Source organism: Nyctibius grandis, chromosome 7, assembly GCF_013368605.1.
Source record: "Nyctibius grandis isolate bNycGra1 chromosome 7, bNycGra1.pri, whole genome shotgun sequence".
NCBI lineage: Eukaryota > Metazoa > Chordata > Aves > Nyctibiiformes > Nyctibiidae > Nyctibius > Nyctibius grandis.
The window spans coordinates 22,415,163-22,436,899 of record NC_090664.1 but is presented as its reverse complement, the minus strand read 5'-3'; the positions used below and the strand labels follow the sequence as shown (position 1 = coordinate 22,436,899).

General features: G+C 40.4%; 1 protein-coding gene across 4 annotated transcripts in view; it reads right to left on the bottom strand.

Annotated features, from left to right (window-relative positions):
• IGF2BP3 (insulin like growth factor 2 mRNA binding protein 3) overlaps positions 1-21,737 on the bottom strand; it is a 118,602-nt gene that overhangs the window by 13,793 nt on the left and 83,072 nt on the right. For 2 of the 4 annotated variants that reach the window (XM_068405597.1, XM_068405598.1), the window contains exons 7-10: positions 18,136-18,270; positions 17,439-17,561; positions 14,852-14,987; positions 12,899-13,030 (exon numbers count right to left, since the gene is read on the bottom strand). In XM_068405597.1, the coding sequence (XP_068261698.1) occupies positions 12,899-13,030; positions 14,852-14,987; positions 17,439-17,561; positions 18,136-18,270 (526 nt within the window). Of the gene's footprint in view, positions 1-1,292; positions 1,308-12,898; positions 13,031-14,851; positions 14,988-17,438; positions 17,562-18,135; positions 18,271-21,737 lie in introns of all 4 variants that reach the window. The other 2 variants (XM_068405599.1, XM_068405600.1) reach the window with 2 other exon arrangements.

The following is a 21,737-nucleotide window of genomic DNA, read 5'->3' as shown; positions in this document are numbered from 1 at the left end:
GACAGAAGATGTACATGTATCTTTCCAACTGTACAGTCAGCTTGCTGTAGTGCTCTCCTCCCATCTCTCCTCATAATTTTGACTTGATACATTTCAACTTCTTTTCTCCTAAAGGACTACTGTAATTATTTTTGTGTGAGTGAGGTTCTTTAACATTAAACTTCCATTTTTGTGTAACTGGGATATATGTTCTGCAGAAGGACATTGGCACATATATGTGTAACCAAATTCATCTCCAGTGTAACGTCACGCATGATTTAGAGACATTATGTCCATTTCCTTACCCACACTGATTTTTAACCACTCAAAAAAACATACTGTTTGATTTGTTTTAAAGCATGAACATCAAAAACAACAGCTCTTTCTTTTTTTCTTCTGGCAGAAATCAAGTCTGGCTAAGACTTTCAAGAGAGTATCATAATACCAAGTTCAGTTTATTATCTGTCCACCTCCTTACCCACAATAATTTAAAAATCCTTTTGTATTTACTGGAAGACTATCCTCCAAAAGAAACACATCAGAACGTAATGCAATGACTACATCACCCATCAATCTTACAGATGCTTCTGTGGATTCTCAGGATGGAACAAAATCAACTATAATTTAATCTTCCCCATGCCATGCCACATAACTCAGAGCTTTCCAGGAATTTCTAGCATAAGTTATATCAGAAATAGATTCCTAGATCTTAAACATATGTTAGAAGCACTAAATTTAGGGAACTAATTTCCCACTGTGTGGAATCTGAGCTTCAACGTTCACTCCCTTAACAAGGCCAGTTTGCTTAAACTTATACTTAAAATTTAAAAACTAAAATATATATGTGTATATATATCTTGGAGAATATCTCTCTGTATTGACTCTAGAGCATCCTGCGGTTCATCCTTTTTACTTCAACTTCATAATTTTAAGGGCCTTAACGGTATCGTTATAAATTTAAATACTTTTCAGTCTAAATGTTAAAGCAGTGGGCGTTCATTACTGAAGTTGTAAAGTTCATTAAATAATGGAATTAGTCATCAAATTATTTTTGACAACAGTAAGGTCTCCTGTACATGGAGAATTCTGTGCAATTTTCTCCTCTTCCCCATTCACCTTATTTTCCCCCCACATAAGAAAATAGTTTGTTCAAGACCAGCCCAGCCCTGGGAACTGACAGAAACGTGGAAAAAAAATATTTTTAAATAGTAACCTATGTTCTCCAAGATGTACAATCCATACGCTCACCCTAACTCATGAGTAACAAGCAAGCTACATACTCTTCTGGGCGGTGGGGCAGAAGGCCTGCATACGCTTGAGGAATATGGCTTTGGGGAGAGAAGTTTCTGTCTCACGTAGCTGTGGTACAGTTAGACAACACCAGGGTGTTCACTCAGATGGAGAATTTAATTTCTTAGAATCAAAAAAATATTTTAAAAAATTTTAAAAAGAGCTCTGGAAACCAAGATTCAGAAACAGAGATTTCTTAGTTCTAAGAAACAGATTCTTGAAGAGCATGGTGACCAGAAACAATTAATTCAGTTCATAAACAGCTGATAATACTTGCTTTGTTTCTACAAAAATCAGTATGCTTTAAACACAGAACAGGCTTGATAAGGAATTTTTGTCTATATCCAGCACATTTAACTAATGAAAACAATTTTAAATGCTGCTTTTGTTCACTAATTGGATTCCAATTGCCATCCAAATGTAGCCTGATGAAAATCAGAAGTTAAAAATTAATCAAGCAAATAAAAAAGCACCATTCATCATTTTTTTAACAGAAAATGGAAAAAATATATTAACCAAAGCAAATGGTAAACTGCATACTTGTTCAAATAAAAAGATATATTCACTATGTTAGTAAAGGGTAGCTGTGGTGGTACAGACTACACTAAGGCTTTCAGAAAGGTAACTAAAGTACAGATGTAAAACTTGATAAGTCAACTTAAATCAGATTTCCTGCTTGCTCATTTAAATCATGATTGAAAACAGTGATCTAACACAGAGATGTAAATTAATCTACCCCATTGGATGAAGCTAAGCAACTGCTTCTGCACACCAGTAGCTCTAACATTTTAAGACGAGTCCAACTCTTTTTCCTGTAGCAGCTGGGTACACCTCCTTCCTTACCTCCTGCAAGTCCCTGAACACCAGCCATCTGTCCCTAGCCTAAGAGCCCATACCAACTATTTTTTTTAAAAAGAAATATTATTTCTTTTTTAAATTCCCACCACCTCCATCCAGGATCCAGCCTGATCTGTTCCTAAATCCTGTAACCCCTGGCTACTTCCCCATTACATTGGTCTTGCCTGGAGCCCCTGCACTGCAGGTACCATCAAGATGGTCTCCTTCACTCCAATCAGACTCTGCAACCCTACACAAGATTTTCCCAGGAGAACTGCTTCTCTGCTGCCATCCCTACCATGTTATAATTTACTCTTAGCAAACCGGCTTAGCAGAGCAGTCATTTCTTAGTTTCCAAAGCCTCAGCTGGGGTAAGGCTCTTCCCCTCTTTGGAATATTGCCCCATGCCCTTCAGCTTGAGGGCTACTGCTCCACACCAGAGCTAGAAGCTGAGGACTCCCAGCCAAGAAAAATTGCAGATTCACTCTTCTTTCTGCAGCTCTTGCTTGCAGAGTTAGAAAGATCCGTAGAGCTCAACAGGCTGCCCTTGGGATAAGCTTACTGTAACACTTCTTCTGCCAAGGCCTGGTGCATCAGTCCTACAAACTGCCCAAAATCATGCACAAGAAGGAGAGCTTTTCCCTTACCTCACAGATCATCAGAAGGAAAAGCATTCCTCCTCATCCTGCGCTTGCATAACAGCCAAAGCACAGCCAGGCAAGGATGAAAACTCAGAAAAATAAAGCTATGATTCTTCAGATAGAAGGTGGTAGGTAAAAAAGTAGGTCCCAAACCACCAGAGTTGGTGAAGCGGACATTGTATTTGGGGAATGGCATTTAAAAAAAAAAAAAACAGAACACAAAAAAAACCACCAAAACCAAATCAAAACAACACACACAAAAACAAAACAACAAAAAAATCCAAACAGCACCAAAAAAATGTAGTTTTGCCTCCTCAATTCTTCTCCAAGATGAATCCCTCTCTCTTGCTTTTGGCTGCTGCTACGTCAGTCCCCGACTCCCTCAGTCAGAATGAGCATGCGATCCCACCCATTGCAGGGCTAGTAAGGGAACAAGTTTGTTATTTATGTCCCTAGTGTTAACTTGAGCATTAATCTCAGTCTTTTTCTGCAAGCCTGCCAACAGTACAATTTTTTTTCCAGTCATGTTTTTAAGTGTCTCCATAGACCCCTTGCTCCATCAAATGTATGTGGTTGGTAAATCCACAGCAACATTTGGGAAAAGGTTGTAAATCTTTAAAAATATTGTATCCACTGAAGTAAATACAATTTTGTGCCAGACATCAATGGGAGCAGAATCGGATCTTTGCTGGTTTCTAAGCCCATTATGCATCTCCAGTATATGTTTTCATTTACTCTAAATGTGTCGCAAATGAATTACCTTCAGATGAGACATTTATTTTAAATCACAAAGTCATGTTATCCATTTCTAGCCAGCATCATTTTGTTTTAGCTGTGTGGGAAATAATTAAGAACTATTTTAAGACTGCATGGAACAGTCTCAGCCAATGTTTGGCCACCATCTAGCCTAGTGGGTTATTGGTGTTTTTTTTTGTTTTTAAATAGTAAACAAGTCCACTTTGTAAAGTAAAAAAAAATTGCAACCAGTAGATGACTGCATTAAAAAGTTCTCCTTTGCCATTCTTCCCCTCCCAGCTGCCGTGATCACCAACACCAAGGCTAGGCAGATTTACAGATGACTCACTTGGTCTTCAGAATACCCTAAACTTTGTCAGGAAGTGAGGTATCGTTTTATTCAAACCCTCTACCAGACCCAAAGCCAAAATTTAAACCATGTTTTTGCAATGCACTGTGAAGAATTATACTGGCCTACAGCTATACTAAATGCTGCTGTTTATTTAGTAATAAAAACTTGCAGCAAGGGGATACCAACATTAAGCCAAGTATCCTTGAAGACATTCCAGTATGATTCAATGCATTAATAAAAAATAAGCTTTTGACACCAGTGAAAAAAATCCTAGTGTATTCATTTTCCAATACTCACACTAAAAGTTTAAGCCTTCGTTGGAAACAAGAGGCTCATTAAGGAAAAGTTAAAGTCTTGGTAGACAGGTTTAAAGTGATCCACAGTTTTACAACATCCTTGCAAATACCTCTTGGATCACCATCTTGTACATCAGCTAAAGCGGTGCTGCCAGTGTAGGTTAACAAACTGAAGCCTGAGCTCCCCACACCCTCCTAGCTTTTCAGGTTTATTTAGAACAGATTTAAGCTCGTGCTGTGAGTCTAAAACTGTCTGCCTTATTCGCTACCTAGAAAGCCAGGACTACACTCAGAAGGTAACAGAGTTCTTCACTGCTGAATTCAGTCAATCAAGGGCTAGCAAAACATAATTTAAAAGAAGCAATGTGTGTTTTTAACTTTGCTCCGGGCACCCTGAAGCATCACCCATTTTCCCATGCACAAACTGTACTGCCACCATCCACCCAGGGCTTCATCTTCACACGAACCCCAGATTGATGTGAGAGGCAGGAGTAGTGGGAACGATTTCCAAGTACGACAGGGACCTCCCCCACAGCAGCTTCAACATCACACTTGCAGCAACCTCCTCCTAGTGTGGCCAGGAGCTCATCACACCATCTCCCTCCACCATCCAGGTCTCTGGCCTGGCAACCTGCTGTGTTCAGAGCAGAGCTGGCTCCCCCTTGCCCTGCAAGCATTACTGCTGCATCATGTAAGATACACTCACGTCACTAGATGAACCGAAAGCATGACCCTTTCTGTGGCAATAAGCCCACAGCAAGGCCATGCAGCTCTACTTCTCCCCCCCATCAGTCCTGGACACCCAGAAAGCACACCGTGCAGGTGGGAGCCCTCTGTCCAGCTAGGTGAGTTAGTCTTCTTATCTTGGTTGAAAACCTAAGCAATAACCCCTATCTGCATTTCTAATTTGGACATTACTGCTTTTCAACACCTGAAACTCTAACACAGATGGTTATTACACAATGGTCAGTACCTTAAGTGAGGTGCTACTAGAATCACCTCACTTAGTACGACTCACTCCACTTCCTGGCTCTCAACTTTAGTACTTTTCATCACCACCATCTTCTACCTGGCAAGCCATGGGGATCTCCTCAGACTACTAGAAGTCACTAACAGGACCACACCTATTAGAAGTGTTTCCAACATGAAAACCTAGCCAGGAATGAGGGGTAGAAATCACAGAAGCAGAGAAGGAACATTTTCTGGCAGGCTGGTTATAAGGCATTTCACAAGCAGGAACAGGTCTGACATATTTCTGAACATGGCATGAACTTTTTGTTTTTGCAAAGTCTGATTGGCCACAATGCCAAAAAAAAAGCAATCTGCCATCTTTTATTCTGAATAGACAGCCAAAAGCAGAAATCAACATAAGGAACAGATTGTGAAACTACGTAAGCAGGAATTTTGCTGGTCATTCACAAGCAGCAAACATAAGTATTTGGTGTTGCAACACTGCATGACCACCAGAACAAAAGTGCTTATGTATAGAAACACTTCCACTTCAAAAATCATGGCTGTGACACACCAGCCACATGGGTACTCCAGACACCTAGAAGTTGCCCGTGAAATCTGTGGCTCTGAAAAATACAGGTACTCATCAGCTCTGATTTACAAAAACACTGCTCTCAGATTCCTTGGCAGATGCAAGAAAAACAGGTTGTGAAAACACGGAAAGGTCACTTATTTTTCCATCGTGTTTAACAAACAAACAAACCAGAGATGGAGCCAACTACACCAGAATGAGGACTTGACCTATTTGTGTTTCTGGCCTGAAGGAGCTCAGCACACTCTATTAGCAAAATATTATTTGTCACCTTAAGGAATTACATTTCCCGTTTAGTTTAACATACAGAAGATGCTGAGCCTGGTACTTAGAGCCTGGGAGTCTGAGATGTTCAAGGGAACACTGATTAAATCTTCTCCCCACGACAAGTATCCGGGAGCAGGGGACCAACACATTCTTGTCTCTTGTGCCAAGGAACTACAAATATTACTACACGTATTCAAACCTGCAGTGAGGAAGAAGCCATTTTTTATTTTAAAAAGTGTGCATTACTAGTTAGCTATTGATCCTATTTGCATTATGACAACCTCAGAACTGTAAAAAGAGCTATCAAGAATAACTGGAGGCTTCAACACCTCAGAAAAAATACCAACTGTCAACTTGCCAGATCTTTGTACATCATACGGTGCCAATTGCGGTTTTGCTTCCTTCAGTGGGGACCAGTCCATCTCCAGAGGCAGAATAGTTTCTGATTACTCTGGACATGAGTCCCTGCCAGCACAGCATGGTAGGAGCAGTAGACTTTGAGGCAGTGGGAGGACCAACCATTTTCTCCACGGGGCAGAACAATCCCACAACGTTATGCACCATGGAGCAAATTTCTTAGCTGTTAAAAATGCATCATTAATGAATTTAAGAAATTAAGCCACAGGAAAGGTGTATTCAAGGCACTGAGGTTACAATCTTCAGAAGAAGTCTAATTAACTGGTAGTGGTTTTTCAGACAACGCTGTTGTCCTATAGTGCCCTCCTCAAGATTGTGTGCACTGCGCATGTATGGTTTTCATTTCACTGATATAAAACCATTTTGTAAAAACACTGCCAAATCCTTCTTCATCCCCCAAAACCACATCCTCTTTTGGCTGTAGGACAGCTCCTCACAAAATCATCTACTGCTTAATAAGCTAGCCAAATTAAGGCAAAGCCACTTACGACTATACGCATTATAGATGTACGGACATCACTACCCCTGGGTAGATTAGACTTAACAGTTGCACGAGCTAATGCTGTCCAACCCAGACATCCAAAGGAGCCCAACTCCACCAAGTAAGAGTCAAAGGACCTGGAAACATAGGACAGTTTTTCCTCTTCCTTGTCTCTCATCTATGCTCAGGGCATCAAATGAAGGCCCTCAATGAAGCAATTTTTCATTTTAAATTACTTTTCTTTCCTGCCAAAAGCACAATACAGTTATTTCTTCTCTCACATCTATGCGATATAGAAGATCTCTTCTTTACTATTATTATTTAAGGAAATTACTGGAGAATAAAGGACTCTCTCTCTTGACCACAACATCTTCTAAGGAGAAAGTTTTCCATTGGCATGTTCCTCACCTGCAACAAAAAAGCTACAAGAGATGGCAAAAAGAGTAAAGGAAAGCAACCTATCAGCCTAGCTGCACAAGACTTTGTCACCAGAAAAAGATGGTTTGATTTTGTCATTTTGTTTACTGTAGGAAACAACCTTTTTTCTTTTTTTTTTTATTCCTTCCTAGAAGCCTCTGTGCAAATCACATAACCTGAAAATTAACTGTGAGGCTGAAGAGAAGGTTAGAAAGAGTGCATTTTGAGGGTAGAGCTTCAAAGAAGCTACAACGAGTGTGCAAAAAGACCAGTAGAGAAAGCAGTCCTACTGCGAGTGGAGGAGAGTCTCTTCAGCTTAGCTACCTTTCACACAGCAGAAGTTCAGCTGCCTCTTACAGGACCTCACAGATGCAGGAGAGCAGCTGGCGTGAACTCCTCTTGTGAAGGAAAGCTGCCTACTTCTCACCTTGCTATAAGTTTGAGTACTACATCTGCCATGCAGCAGGCGGGGACCCTTTAACAGGAAAATTAATTCTACCTCCCTGTTTCAGGTCATTCAAGGGCACGATGAACCCTCTACAAGTTAGCCCTCCTTCCCCCACCCCTTTGGGATGCCAGCTTTCAGACCCAAAGGCTACAAAAGAAATGCAATCAGATATACAATTAAACATGCAAGGTTTCAATGATAAAAGGAAAGCTGCAACCTGCTTAACCCCAGTAGATGGGCCAAGTGTATTTAATTGCATGACTGTACACAGCTGAACTCTTAAGACAAGAAATTCTTATTTGTTTGGAGCTTTAAAACCTACAGCATTACAGGAGAACAAACTTTTATTCTTGAGAGACAAACGTGCATATTCTCCCCAAAGTTCAAAAGACAGAAGCAACAACTTCATCAAAACAGCTGTGAGCAGGACAACTCTACATCTGAAGCAGTTTTGCTGGGATACTTTTTAAAATATTTTTTGTGGTAACGTGTCTTCTGGAAAATGTAAGCACGAGGCATATTTGCTTTTGCAGAATCTTACTCTCCTCCTCATGCAAATCCCAATTCTTTGTGCAGGTGCTCAGCTCGTGACATTCATTATGAGTGACAGTGGGCAGACTAATGAAACTGTTTGCAATTGTGTCAGAATTGTAGTGCACACAAGCATTTAAGTGTGGAGTTAAGGAGAAAGATCTAAGGGTAAACAGAAAGTGGTGGTTCTCCAGACCCAAAAGCAGCTGGACAAGACATCAACTACAAACAGGCACAGAAAGGCTACTGATCCTTAGTATGGTCACACAAGGGCACACATTCATCAAAAAAAATATCATTATCATATCACCAGGATAAGAGTAAAATCATGCCCATTTGACAGTAACAGGAATTTTTAACTCCTAATATTCTTAACCAACACATTTAAGTCATGCTTTCTCCTCAAACATTAAAACATTTCAATGATTCCCAAATATTCTAATTTTCTTGTCTTTTAGGAGGACAGAGAAAAGTATATAGATAGATCTTGGATTTTTGCAAAAAGAGACATAAAATTCAGGAATCAAAACACAATATGCAATTCCATTGCACCCCTTTTAAATGACTACACAAAATGAGTGCTTTAAACAGGCAAAAAGAGCTTGGACTTTGCAAATAAGTTATATAGTTGCTATATCAAGAATTGTTGCTAGGGATAGGTAAATATCAAAAAAAAAGAACTGTTATCCTGCAGTAGATGTCGTGCTCAGACACTGTTAGCCATGTGCAGCAGACGTGCACACACGTACATGTTTATATCTGTAAACAGACAGATACCAAGGACAGCCTGTGCCTTCCTGCATGGACTCTACCGCCAGGACAAACGGTAAAGCAACAACCAGCTTCTTAGTGAGACAGAAACTGCACCTAATTAGATTCAGTTAGATGAGGCTCTATACAATAAGACTTTTATGCTCTCCACAATGGTTCACACTGGTGTATATGGACCACAGAGAATGAGATATCTCAGTCACGTGGAAATTGCTCCCCTGAACGTTAACCCAGTCCAAGGAGCTAAATGCAAACCAGTGTTTGATAACATCACCATCTCCTAAGTTTGTGACACCGGACTATTCCTGAAGCAGCTGAAGAACAGGGTTTATGCTCTTGTCAAATATGCCTTAAAGTTTTGCATGAAGAGGGAGAGGATGAAGCATCACACAGCTCATGTTAACACAGCTAAACCTATCAAATTTCTCAGTCCCAAACTCCTGAATGCTCAGTTTTAGGAATACTTGGCTACAGCTGTATATATGGGTGTTCAGACTTGTCACTTTAAGCTCTGGAAACATGAAATCCCGAATCTGTTTACTATGCAGATTTTTCTCTTTCCACTCATATAAAAAAGCAGCATCAGGAATGTGACAGATAGTTGTTTCAATAATTAAGATGACACCTCAGTTTCTTTGGGAACAAGTCCTACATGAGGTCACAGCAACACCTTGTCACTAGGAAATAGTGCATATGAAGGATGAACTCCATATGAAAACTCTTCTGCAAATGCCCAGAAGTCACCCACCTACCTCTTCTGACCCAAGGGAGAGCCACTTGTGAGTCCATCCCCTTAACAAGGTGAAGAAAGGGTCCATACATTCAAAGATATTCAAACAAAAGCTTCATAACCCTCAGGCACACCAGAGTGCGGTCCCAAGGCTCACTATATGGCTTGTAAGCACACATTCACAAAACTACTTCAATGACATTAGATGCCAAGAGGCCCCTGATTATGGTGTAGCTGAAATTGCTGAGGAACACACCTTTGCTCAAACAAACAGTAGACAGGGAAGAGCAGAAGGGAAAATTTGCACTGACAAAAATAAGCAAGACAGCAGCAAGATACACTTCTTATACCCTGATGCCAGCAGTGTTTTCAGAAAGGATTTTCAGCTGCCTGAAAGGGATATCCTCAATGCCAGCTAACCAGTGCTCCCAAGCGTACAAGGACATCCACTCAAAACAAGCTAAAGGCACTTGGGTTGCCCAAACACTTTTGCCAAAACAAGGAACTTGATAACGAAGATCTCATAGGTAAATACATCAAGTGTCCGTGTGATTTCTTCATTAATGCTTCTTCTAAGGCCTTCTTTCCTTGACACCTCCTTTTACTCATACAGATTTTTATTTTATTTTATTTTTTTAAATCCCTTACGAGCTCTCCTAGATCCTTCTCTGTGGTTACCTTTAGCCTTTCGAGTTGTTTCTATTTCTTCTTCAAAATACAGCGAGCCCTTTTCTTTTGCTCTTTTTACTTCTATGTGCCCCAATATCCTATTTAACCAGTGTCTTAAAAATTGTTCCACTAGAGAAAAAAAAATAGAGGATAGAAGTAAAACTCAGAAATTACAGAAACTTCATATACAAAAAAGTTTTTAAAGTCTTTGTCCCATAAAGGAAAAAAAAAAGGAAAACTTGTTTTCTGGAAAACTGCATCCATTAAAAGATAAACTCATACTTTTCCTTGTTTTCCTCTCCCCAGAGAGGGACAGCTATTCCAAGTAATCTGAGGAGCAGACTTGCCTGAAGCCCACAGACCCACCTGCTGTCTTCCAGATAAGGTCACATGTAAGAAAGATAAGGTGAGAGTTTCAATTGTTCATGCATTTGTTTCAGAAGCCTCTAGTTTCAGGTTCAGGGACTGTCTTGGTACCACCCCCAACCTCCACAAAAGCCACCTGAGTTTATCCTCTGAATCTGAGAGTTTATGCCTTCTTTTTGCATGTTAATTTGTCATACATCTAGACTATCTGGAATGAGAACTTATTCAGAGGACTGAGCCAACAGCATGAGCTGGAGCAAGAGAGAGTTCAGACAGTGTGGTCCTTCCAGCTACAAAGTTCCTGCACTTTTACACAGTGACACTTGTTTCTTGATGCCTTTTTCCAGAGGTTGCCACTATCTTATTTCTAGAAATGTGGAAACTACCAGAGATCCTAGCAGGCCAAAAAAGGTGCATCCTGGGGGGAGAAAGGTGCACTAGCCACAGAGGGACAGACATGAACAAGACTGAAATCACCAAATTCAGCACTGTTTAGGTGCGTATTTAAAGAAAATGCAAGAAAGAACCACAACAAAAGGAAAAAGCATGAAAGAAATTAAAATAAACTAAGTAAGGAACAGAACTGTAGGCTTACAGTATGAATCTCAAGAATAGCAAAGTAGTTTGCAAATCTGGAGTAAAAAAAGAAAAAGCTACCCTTTTCGTACCACTAAAGTAAAGTTAGTTATATACTGTTAACAAATCACTTCTAGTCTCTCTTAAAAAAGAAGAAATAAATGGAGGCAATCCATTACCACAGATGGCATTTTATACAATACAATGAAGCAGAAACCTGTGGTTTTTAAGTTTAGTCTGCCACTCTAATCAAAGTACAGAGGGACTGGGGAGGGGAGAGAATTTGTTTGTCATAAATAGAGGCACTGCTATTAGCAGCAAAATAGCCGAGTATAAACGTATTTCCGTTGTAGTTTTCACTGGAGCACTTTTCCTGATAAAGCCACTATTATACTCAATATAGTTTATAATACATTCATAGCACCTACGTTGTTCATTCCCACAAACAATGCTATGAGTGTGGAATTCTTCCTGTTCCTTGCAGTGACATTTTCTTGGCTTCTTCCTCTGGGAAAAATATTTAGGCAACAACTTCCCTTTAGTGCAATATATATAGACCCACTTGAGTTATTTGATAAAGTTCAGTGTGCTGTGCTACATTTTTACTTTTCTCGTTCATTAAGAGTCTCATACTCCACTCTCTAGATGTTACTGTTGAACAAATAAAAGGGCACAGTCAGCCACGTTACAGTTTGTAAAGCTCTGTCACCCACTTGTTAATTTTGAAAATTCATCTTCCATTGAGTTGCTAACAACCACCACCAGAAACAGGAAAGGGATGAAAAATCACCTTCTCTGTATAATGAGGTTGTCTTTTCTTGAGTAGCAGAGCACAGTATCTTTCCAGAAAGACTCTGGAGCTTTCTGATACAACAAACTGTCCTTCTGCTCCTTAGCAAAAGACCTCATTTATGGTTACTAATCAGCGCTGGATTTGAATAAGATTCTATTGAACTTTTTCACATAATAGAGCAAAGTGGCAAGTAAATCACAGCTTTCTGGAGATTCATCTATATAATTTAAATCCTATATATTTAGCAATACTGCATTTCAACAAGGCTGGTACATTTATAAAACTACTACATTCAAACAAACCTTTTAGCTTTAGACCCCTGCTTTATGACAAGAGATAATTTTTTTTTCCTTCCATATCAACAGGAATACAACTGCAGACTAGCATTATTAATTGCAAATTCCAGCAATTTTCAAATTCCATTTTATGTGAGATTACTTTCTGTAATAATTCAAGTTCTCTAGAAAATAGGATCTAACACTTTTCTAAGAAACACCATTTTCTGGTTTCACTGAGCATTTCACTAAATAACCAAAGAATGTCTGTTCCCAGCTGCAGCCACATGAAATATTTTCAGCATGCAAGCAGGAAGACAGCAGCTTTGAGAAACCTGACAGAACACAGCTACTAAAACACCATGTTCACAGATTTTTGAGGTAATTTGGCAAAAATACAGCAAACTGATTAGTTTTGAACAGCAGCATTGTACAGATTAGTATCACCATCCACTAACCATCCAAAATCAGAGACTTCCCTTACCCCAAATGGTGGATATGAAGCAGCAGCAGCAGCGGAGGCAACACTCACTGCAGGAGGTGGTATTCCTGAAGAAGAAGGTGGGAACAGACCCAAGGCATTCAGATTTAATCCAGGAATTAAATGTGCTTGAAGCTGCAATGGCGGAAGAGTTATTTAAGATTTACAATACTGGTTATTAACCTTTTCAGAAGATGTCAGTGTGTCATTTCAGAAAAAAAATTCATCTCCATTACCCTAAGGACTCTGCTTCGAACCTATTTCCCAGACATATGCACAGACCAGTAGCATTAAAAACATGTAGTAGGAAAGGCAGCTGGGAATCACTTACTACAACTTATTCAGTGAAACATACGACAAACTTCATAGCAGGAAATTCAGGCAATAGTACAATTTACTTTCAAAGTGAACAAAATTATCAGAGAAATAATATTTTTGGCTTTATACTAAAAAGGCAGCCCTGTAGAAACAGAGAAAACCCATGCACAAGCCCTGAATTTTCATACACTGCGGTTATATGCCACACTATAACCCCATCCTCCCTCCCATATCCTTTCCCTCCCATGCCTTGCAAGAGATGAAGTAAGATACCCCCAGCGTTTACTGGGAAAGCATCAACTATAAAGTTGCATGTCCCTTACTTGACCACATCTGAGAAAAGTGACAGTATCACGTGGTAGGAAGCATTTGTTGTCCATGATACAAAACTTGTCAGTACCCTTTTTTGCTTTTCCAATTATTGCCCAGTAATTCAACTATGCTTTATACAGACACCAACTCAGGCCATGAAGATACGCCAGTCATGAGACACAAAAACAAAACTTCCAAAAACTTCACCAACTAAAAAACTACCCTAATATTCACTACAAACTAAACTTGAAATCCATCTAGTAACAGAGGTAGTTTTATGCGCACCACACCTTTGCCAAACAGCAAAGCAGCTTCAAGCTCACCCCATGTTTCTGCTCGCTACGTGAAGCGAAAATGTACCACTATAAAATACTCTGTTGTGTCCTCGTGTGTAGTTTGTGTCCTGCAATTTGCTTATAGTATGGGAGGGAGGGGAAAATTAGGGAGAATATTCTCTCCAGCCAGTAGGGAACAGCCATTTCTAGAAAATCAGACACTACTGTAAACTGAAAAAATATTTCCAGTTGATTCTAGATTAGGATACATACACAAAAAACTCTTCATAGCTTATCAAAAATCTCACTCATTTCTCAATATGCATTAGTAATACTTTGGCAAACTAATGAAGTGTGTTGTTTTTATTATATAATCACCAATCATCTTTGAATAACTAAATGCTTTTATCATCTATATCAAGAAAAACCTTAATAAAGCCTTCTTAAATAATTGAAAGCAGGGGAGATCCTTCTTCCATATGTCATTATGCTTTTAACATGAAGAGACTAAGAATCACTACTTTAAGAAACATATACAAACTAGAGCACACAAACCACAATTGTACATAAACACACATTCCTTTAGGTTTTTGCAACAAGAAAAATGTGAAATGCTCATTCATTTCCTCAATCTAAATAAATTTCTCAGTTCCCCTACTCAAAACAAACCAGAAAAAGCCTTCATTAAAATAGCATACATACATAAATAAATAAATAGTCTAAAAAACCTCGCCCAAGCCCCACAAATTAATACAAGAGGCAATGGAGAGGTTGCACCAGGGAAATTCTGATCAGCTGTTAGGAAAGAAGTTTTCACTATGAGAGCAGTGAGACAGCTCTCATAGCTGCATAGGCTGCCCAGAGACACTGTAGACTCTAGCCATGGAGTCATTCAAAAGGGGACAAGTCCCTACACAACCTCATTAACTTTGAAGTGGGCCCTGTATTGAGCAACCCCGCTGCTGGGCCAGGTGACCTCCAGAGGTGCCTCACATCTAAATCTTTCTGTGGCTCTAGTTCCAGAAAGGGCCCATACAACACGACAACTCACATTCATAGCAGCAATATCATTTTCATAGGACTCCCTGATTTTCTTCATAATTTCTTCCTCAGCCTTGGCACAAGTTTCAATACTGCCTTTAACTGTAATGGTCCTTTCCGGATTATAGAGTGTCAAGTCCTGCAATCTGCAGATGAAACGGAAGCACAGTTAATTAGCAAACAGCAGAGGGTAACCCAGATTTATCAATCGAGTGCAATGACATCCAAGCATGTCAAGTTTGCTCTCCAAAGAACATAGTATTATTTCATAACAGGGCTCAAACACAGTTCTTGGAGAACCTGGAGAAACTCTATCCTCACTGCAAACATGACTAAAACCACCGCAGCGAGGTTTGGCATCAGATGGTTGAGATGTGTTTTAGGTGCAACACAAGATGGAAACCATCACACTCTGTAAGAACATTAGCTGCAGAGCAGTGCAGCACGGTTCAGCTTCACACTCCACACCAGCCCTAATAGCAGAGAGAGGGCTTCAGATGTTTTAGACATCCCAGAAACACAGACCGTATGAAACTTACTTTCCTTGAGAACAATAGTGGATTCCTTAAGGAAGGAGGGGAAAAAAGCCCAACCCTCAGTGAAACTGCAGGAGAGCCTCCAAATCCTCATAATGGGAAAACCAAAAGCTGTGTGCAAGTCAACATTTACTGCAAAACACTGGTAACTCCTCAGGGAAAATTAAAGGGTTACAGCATTAATCTAGTGCTTTGTTAGGTAACAAATGCTGACCTACTATGGTAAAGTGGAAGATACCAACTGGGAAGCCATGGCACATCCATGTAGTGAGAAAAGGTGAGTTGAAGGTGTGAAGACAAAAAGAAAAAGTCAGAGCAGGATGCAGGAGGGGTGAGGAAGCCCATGGTAAGAAGGAGAGAGGAAGAAGAATGCAAGGCTTGCTTTCTTGCACAGCGGGCAGCATGGCAACCTGCGCATCTCAGTTAAGCAGCAGCAAGCACGAAATGCATCCACAAAGCAATCTTTAAGTTTCCAGTGTGCAAGCACTGAGTTACTGCCTCAGGAAGGAAGGTGATGGAAAACACCTCAAAGAAGAGAGGCAACACTTTCCCAAACCAGCTGCCTTACTTTAACTTTATGGACAAGCTTACCAAAAAGCCTAAATGAAGACATCAGGAGAAAGACTAATTAGACAAAGCAGAATCAATGGACGTGTATGCCCTCTTTCATATACTGATTAAACCAGGCGACTTCATGGCGCTGTTTCAGGCATAGCATGACAAGTATGATCTTGAGGCCAAGATTTTAGTGCAAATAAACCATTAACTTGCTAAATTAAAAAGCACTCCGAATGTTTACAGACGGTCTTATTTGTGTCATCATCAATACAGACAAGTTGGTTTCACGGAATGAAGACCATTATCCCATTTACGCTGTATGTTTTTTGTTTTTCCTTTAAGAAATAGCAGTAACAGTCTGCGTGCTGTTTGCAAACAACGTGTTTATGCCAACACATTTAAGAGAGCATGCTGGCCTTACAAAACCTATTCTTGAAACAGACTTATTTGGGTGCTTTTTCTCTAATTGATTAGTTCCTCTTCCTCAGACTAATTCCATAAACACTTACATACCTTCAGGAAGGTCTCAGGTTCTTTTACCTAATTTTGAATTTCCTCTTTTTGGGGAACCTCATTCCCTCCTAGCTTACTTGCCTTCATTTAAGCTATTTTCTGCAGTACAATTTTTTTTTTTTTTGTCTCCTGCATGTATTCACACCTCTTCATACGTCTTCATGTGTCTTCCAAACTTCCTCCCTTTCCTACAGCCTATAAGCCTTATTCTCAACCTTTCTGGCTAAAGCCTAAGTCCAAGATGCCCTCAAATGCTTAGAAGTTCACACCAGAGTATTCATTATTCAGAACAGGAGGCTCTCTGAAGATATTGCTCCAGGGTAAAAGTACTATTAACAGCCAAGCTTCTACAGAGATGTTGATCTAATCAGATATTTTCAGATTTCCAGATAAGGTGAAAACTCCTGTTTAATCTCAGCTAAATTTGAACAGGTCTCAGTTACCTTCACAAATTCACAGATAAAAAGCTGTTACTTTGAAGCAGTCAGTGTATCCCAGTTTGGCTGCTGGTGGCCAAGAGGGACAAAAATGCTGCTAAAAATACTCTTTTCAGTATTCAGTTGCTTTATTTCCTTCCCTCTTGTCCAATAATCTAATCTATACTAAAACATCACTAGTTTCACTCATTTCACACATAGCTCAGAACTGATCCAGTTGTATATAGGTTAAAACACTCATCATTACATATGGTATAATATGTTAAAAGCAACCAACACATAAAATATAGTCTAACACAGGCACCACATAGCCTATGTCATTTTTAGGCTTGCTCTTGACTGAGTTTACAACGAAGACTCACTGTTTACATTAAATTTAACTGAGCTTAAGCAACAGTTTAATCCACCTTATGGAAAGGCCTCCAAAAGGCCATTATCTCAGCCTTCAAAACACACATAGTATTTCTGTAAGAACTCTATAGCTGAATGCACTGCAGCAGCATTGCTGCTATTTGAGGCATCTCACCAAAAGATTAGGCCACAGAAAACTTACGGAGATATCGTGATTTTAGTATCTGTGTCCTGTTCAATTTTCTTCAGGTTTCTTCCTTCTTTGCCAATAAGTCGGCCAACAAAGTTGTTATGTGCCAATATCTTCAAGGGAATTTCTTCTGTACTGTAATGGAGGGTACACTCAGTGAGACTTTTGGAGGCCAGAGTGCAAGTTCTTATGCATGTTATGGATAAATTTTATTTTCATAAAAATGTCTACAACACCCGTTCACTTACACATGTTTATACTAGATGCAGAACAAGTCCAAGTGCAATGCACTTTTCAGCACTATCATCTATAGCTTCATTGTAACATACCTGCTAAATAAAAGTCAGACTGAAGTAGCAAGAGCTGTTGGGAAGGAAGAAATATACCTTAAAAGCTTTTAGTAAGAGCTCACAACTTGTTATGTGCACTCTGATTAAAAGCTATTAGTTGCTCAAGGAACTTCAGTATTTGCTCCAGTTCACCTCAAAATCACAGCCAGACAATGGCTGAAAACGTAGATGTGTGCTGGGGCTAAATTAAGCACGTAGACAGTCCTGAAAGGAAAAGTCTTAGTTCTTTACCTACTTAAATATGGATAACGGCAACAAAGATTCACTTGTTAACAGTTTTTAAAGACTACATCTTTAGATGGAGTCAACAAGAATTCAGAATTTTTAATAGCTCCAACAACAAAATGCCTTTTACTCACAATTTAGTATCTTGAGCTTCCTTTTGCATGATCTCCATAATAATTTTACAAGCCGTTGAGCAGCCTTCAGGAGTTGAGTGGATGGTAATTGGTTTCTCAGCAGCACCTGCATTCTCTTTACGATGAATATCAATTCTTGAAAGAAAGAAAAACACTAACTGTAACCATATGCTGTATGGTAAGCCTTGCATATTTTCCAACTCTCATAAAACTAATTTATTTTGAGCTAACACTGACTACATTTAAGTGGTTTAATTTAGCAAAATATACAACTACTTAAACATCTCCTAAATACTATCTTTTTTTGTGTTATAAAGAGCCTCTCATATCCTGATTTTACCAGCTAAACCCCATCTTTGTGGACACTGGGATCTCCTTTCCTCATTAAACTCCCATCAAGATATTCAGGGGAGTTTTTAGATAGACAATCTATGGTAAATCACTGAAGACAACATTTCATCGAGCTTTCCCAATACTCTTTCACCAGCCCAGTCACTCCATTAATAATGACTGTGCAGGTACAGTGCAGTCAGGCTTTGTCCCACCTTGTCTTTTTTAATGACCTCAGTAGCAGAGTTTCCTAGCATTTCTCTGCTAGCAAGTAGCATCATGGTACTTGCATTCATCCTCAAGATTACTTTTCTATGCTTTTTAAGTCAAAATTTGTCCTGACATTACTTTTCCTCTAGCTCCAATCTCTACCACTCTAGAACTCCTAGCCTTAGTCTACACCACAGTTTGTGTAGCTCTAGGAATTTAACAAAAACTAATTATGACCTGCATCAAGACAATGCCTTGGGTATTATTTGTCCTCTGCCAATAACTGTAGGTCACATACTCTTTCCACCTCTGCTTTTTGCTTCCTCCCCTCTCCCCCAGATCATAGCTGTTTCCAAACTTTACAACCAACCATGCTGCTTTTCAATAAACCTCTTATGTTTTTCCTGTTCTTTCTGATATTGAAAATTCATTTTGTTTCATGATGCAACATTTCTAAGAAGCCCATGGCAATCCTTGGTGCAACTGGAAGTAGATGACATTTCTTTTTTTATCCCAAAAAAAATTAAAACATCATTCCTGAAGTCATGTATTTGTATAGTTAGCAACCTGTGATTATTTCTGCTCTATCCAGCCTTATTTTAAGAGATAAGAGCTTTCCTTATGCCAGTCTTCCAGGATTTTTATAGTCCAAGAATTAGACGTTTCAGGTATCCCCTGAAAAATTGGCTGCCCATAAGCAAACTACAACCAAGTCTAGTCAGGACACCACAAATCTTTTAAATCTGTGTTGTTAAACACAGCAAATAATCTCCTGGGTTACAACATGCTAATGGGAGGTTGAAAGGAGCATCACGATAATCCTGGGTCTGAGGGGGGAGGGAGAGCCTGTTTGTGGGGTGTGGGGGGTGTAATTAGAGAGGACTCCCTTATCCTCATTAACTACTCTCAAAACTGAAGCCACCCACCCTAACACTCCTCACATACAACTCATTTACAGGTCCCACCTGCTGTAGCTACAGAGCTGGGGGCCTGTGCCAGTGTACTGCTGAAGACAACATCTTTCACTCTCCGCTCTTAGGGGTATCCTGGAAGAACACTTTGAATACGATCCCTACCTCCCTCTGCATCTGCGCTGAGCTCTTCCTTGTGGGTAGGGATTTAACACGCACTGAAAACAATCTTCTCCAGCGTGTCTAGACCCTAGTGCTCTAAGCTTCTTAGGTCACTTAGCAGCTTGCTTTTTGCCTCCCGTGCATTTCCTTAATCTGTGTTTTGGTGTGGTCTGCAACTTGATAGCAACAAATGCATTCACCAGAAATACATGGGGCTGAGGTGTAAGGAGTAGTGAGGGGAGATAGGAAGGTTATTTTTTTCTTCCCCCCCACCCCCCCCCCACCCCGCCTCTTGAATTGAAAACATGTAAAAGTCCTAAGAATGACCTAAATTAAAGTAAAGCTAGAATAAACACTTAAAGACACACTACATATGTCACCACACTAACTGTATGTCCCACAGACCAACATATTACAGCTCTGTGTTTCACTTTTTGTGCCAGAACATTATTAGTACATCTGTAAGCAAACTCTCTGGCATCAAATACCAGCCTACTAGCACCGCCTAATTTCATTTTTTTTTAAAGGGAGAAACAGTCAGTTAGTACTTGAAATGTGTCAAGGATACAATCCAGTCCTTAAATAAATCTTGCAAAAGATTTCCTGTTCACTGTTATCTTCATTTGCTATCTGACCACACAGGTTAGTTTTGAAGTTTTACATGTTTCCCTTTATGTGGGAGATAAGGACACAATATTCATAGAATCATACAGTGGTTTGGGTTGGAAGGGACCTTAAAGATCATCTAGTTCCAACCCCCCTGCCACAGGCAGGGACACCTTCCACTAGACCAGGTTGCTCAAAGCCCCATACTACCTGGCCTTGAACACTGCCAGGGAGGGGGCATCCACAACTTCTCTGGGCAACCTGTTCCAGTGTCTCACCACCCTCACAGGAAAGAATTTCTTCCTAATGTCTAATCTGCATCTACCCTCTTTCAGTTTAAAACCATTACTCCTCGTGCTATCACTGCATGCCCTTGTAAAAAGTCCCTCTCCAGCTTTCCTGTAGGTCCCCCCTTCAGGTACTGGAAGGCTGCTATAAGGTCTCCCCAGAGCCTTCTCTTCTCCAGGCTGAACAATCCCAACTCTCTCAACCTGTCTTCATAGGAGAGGCGCTCCAGCCCTCTGATCATCCTGGTGGGCCTCCTCTAGACTCGCTCCAACAGGTCAATGTCCTTCTTCTGTTGGGGGTCCCAGAGCTGGACACAGTACTCCAGGTGGGGTCTCACGAGAGTGGAGCAGAGGGGCAGAATCACCTCCCTCAATCTGCTGGTCACGCTGCTTTTGATGTAGCCCAGGATACGGTTGGCTTTCTGGGCTGCAAGCACATGCTGCTGGGTCACATTGAGCTTCTCATCAGCAAACACCCCCAAGTCGTCCTCCTCAGGGCTGCTCTCAATCCATTCTCTGCCCAGCCTGTATTTGTGCTTGGGATTGCCCCAACCCACATGCAGGACCTTGCGCTTGTCCTTGTTGAACTTCATGCGGTTCACACGGGCACACCCCTCAAGCCTGTCAGGATCCCTCTGAATGGCATCCCTTCCCTCCAGCGTGTTGACCACACCACACAGCTTGGTGTCATCAGCAAACTTGCTGAGGGTGCGCTCAATCCCACTGTCCCTGTTGCCAGCAAAGATGTTAAACAGCACTCTTCCCAATACCGACCCCTGAGGAAAACCACTCGTCGCTGGTCTCCACTTGGACATTGAGTGGTTGACCACAACCCTTTGAGTGTGACCATCCAGCCAACTCCTTATCCACCGAGTGGTCCATCCATCAAGTCCATGTCTCTCCAGCTTGGAGACAAGGATGTCGTGTGGGACAGTGTCAAATACTTTGCACAAGTCCAGGTAGATGACATCAGTTGCTCTTCCCTTATCCACCAACACTGCCAATCCGTTGTAGAAGGCCACTAAACTTGTCAGGCACAATTTGCCCTTAGTGAAGCCATGTTGGCTGTCACCAATGACCTCCTCATTTTCCATAT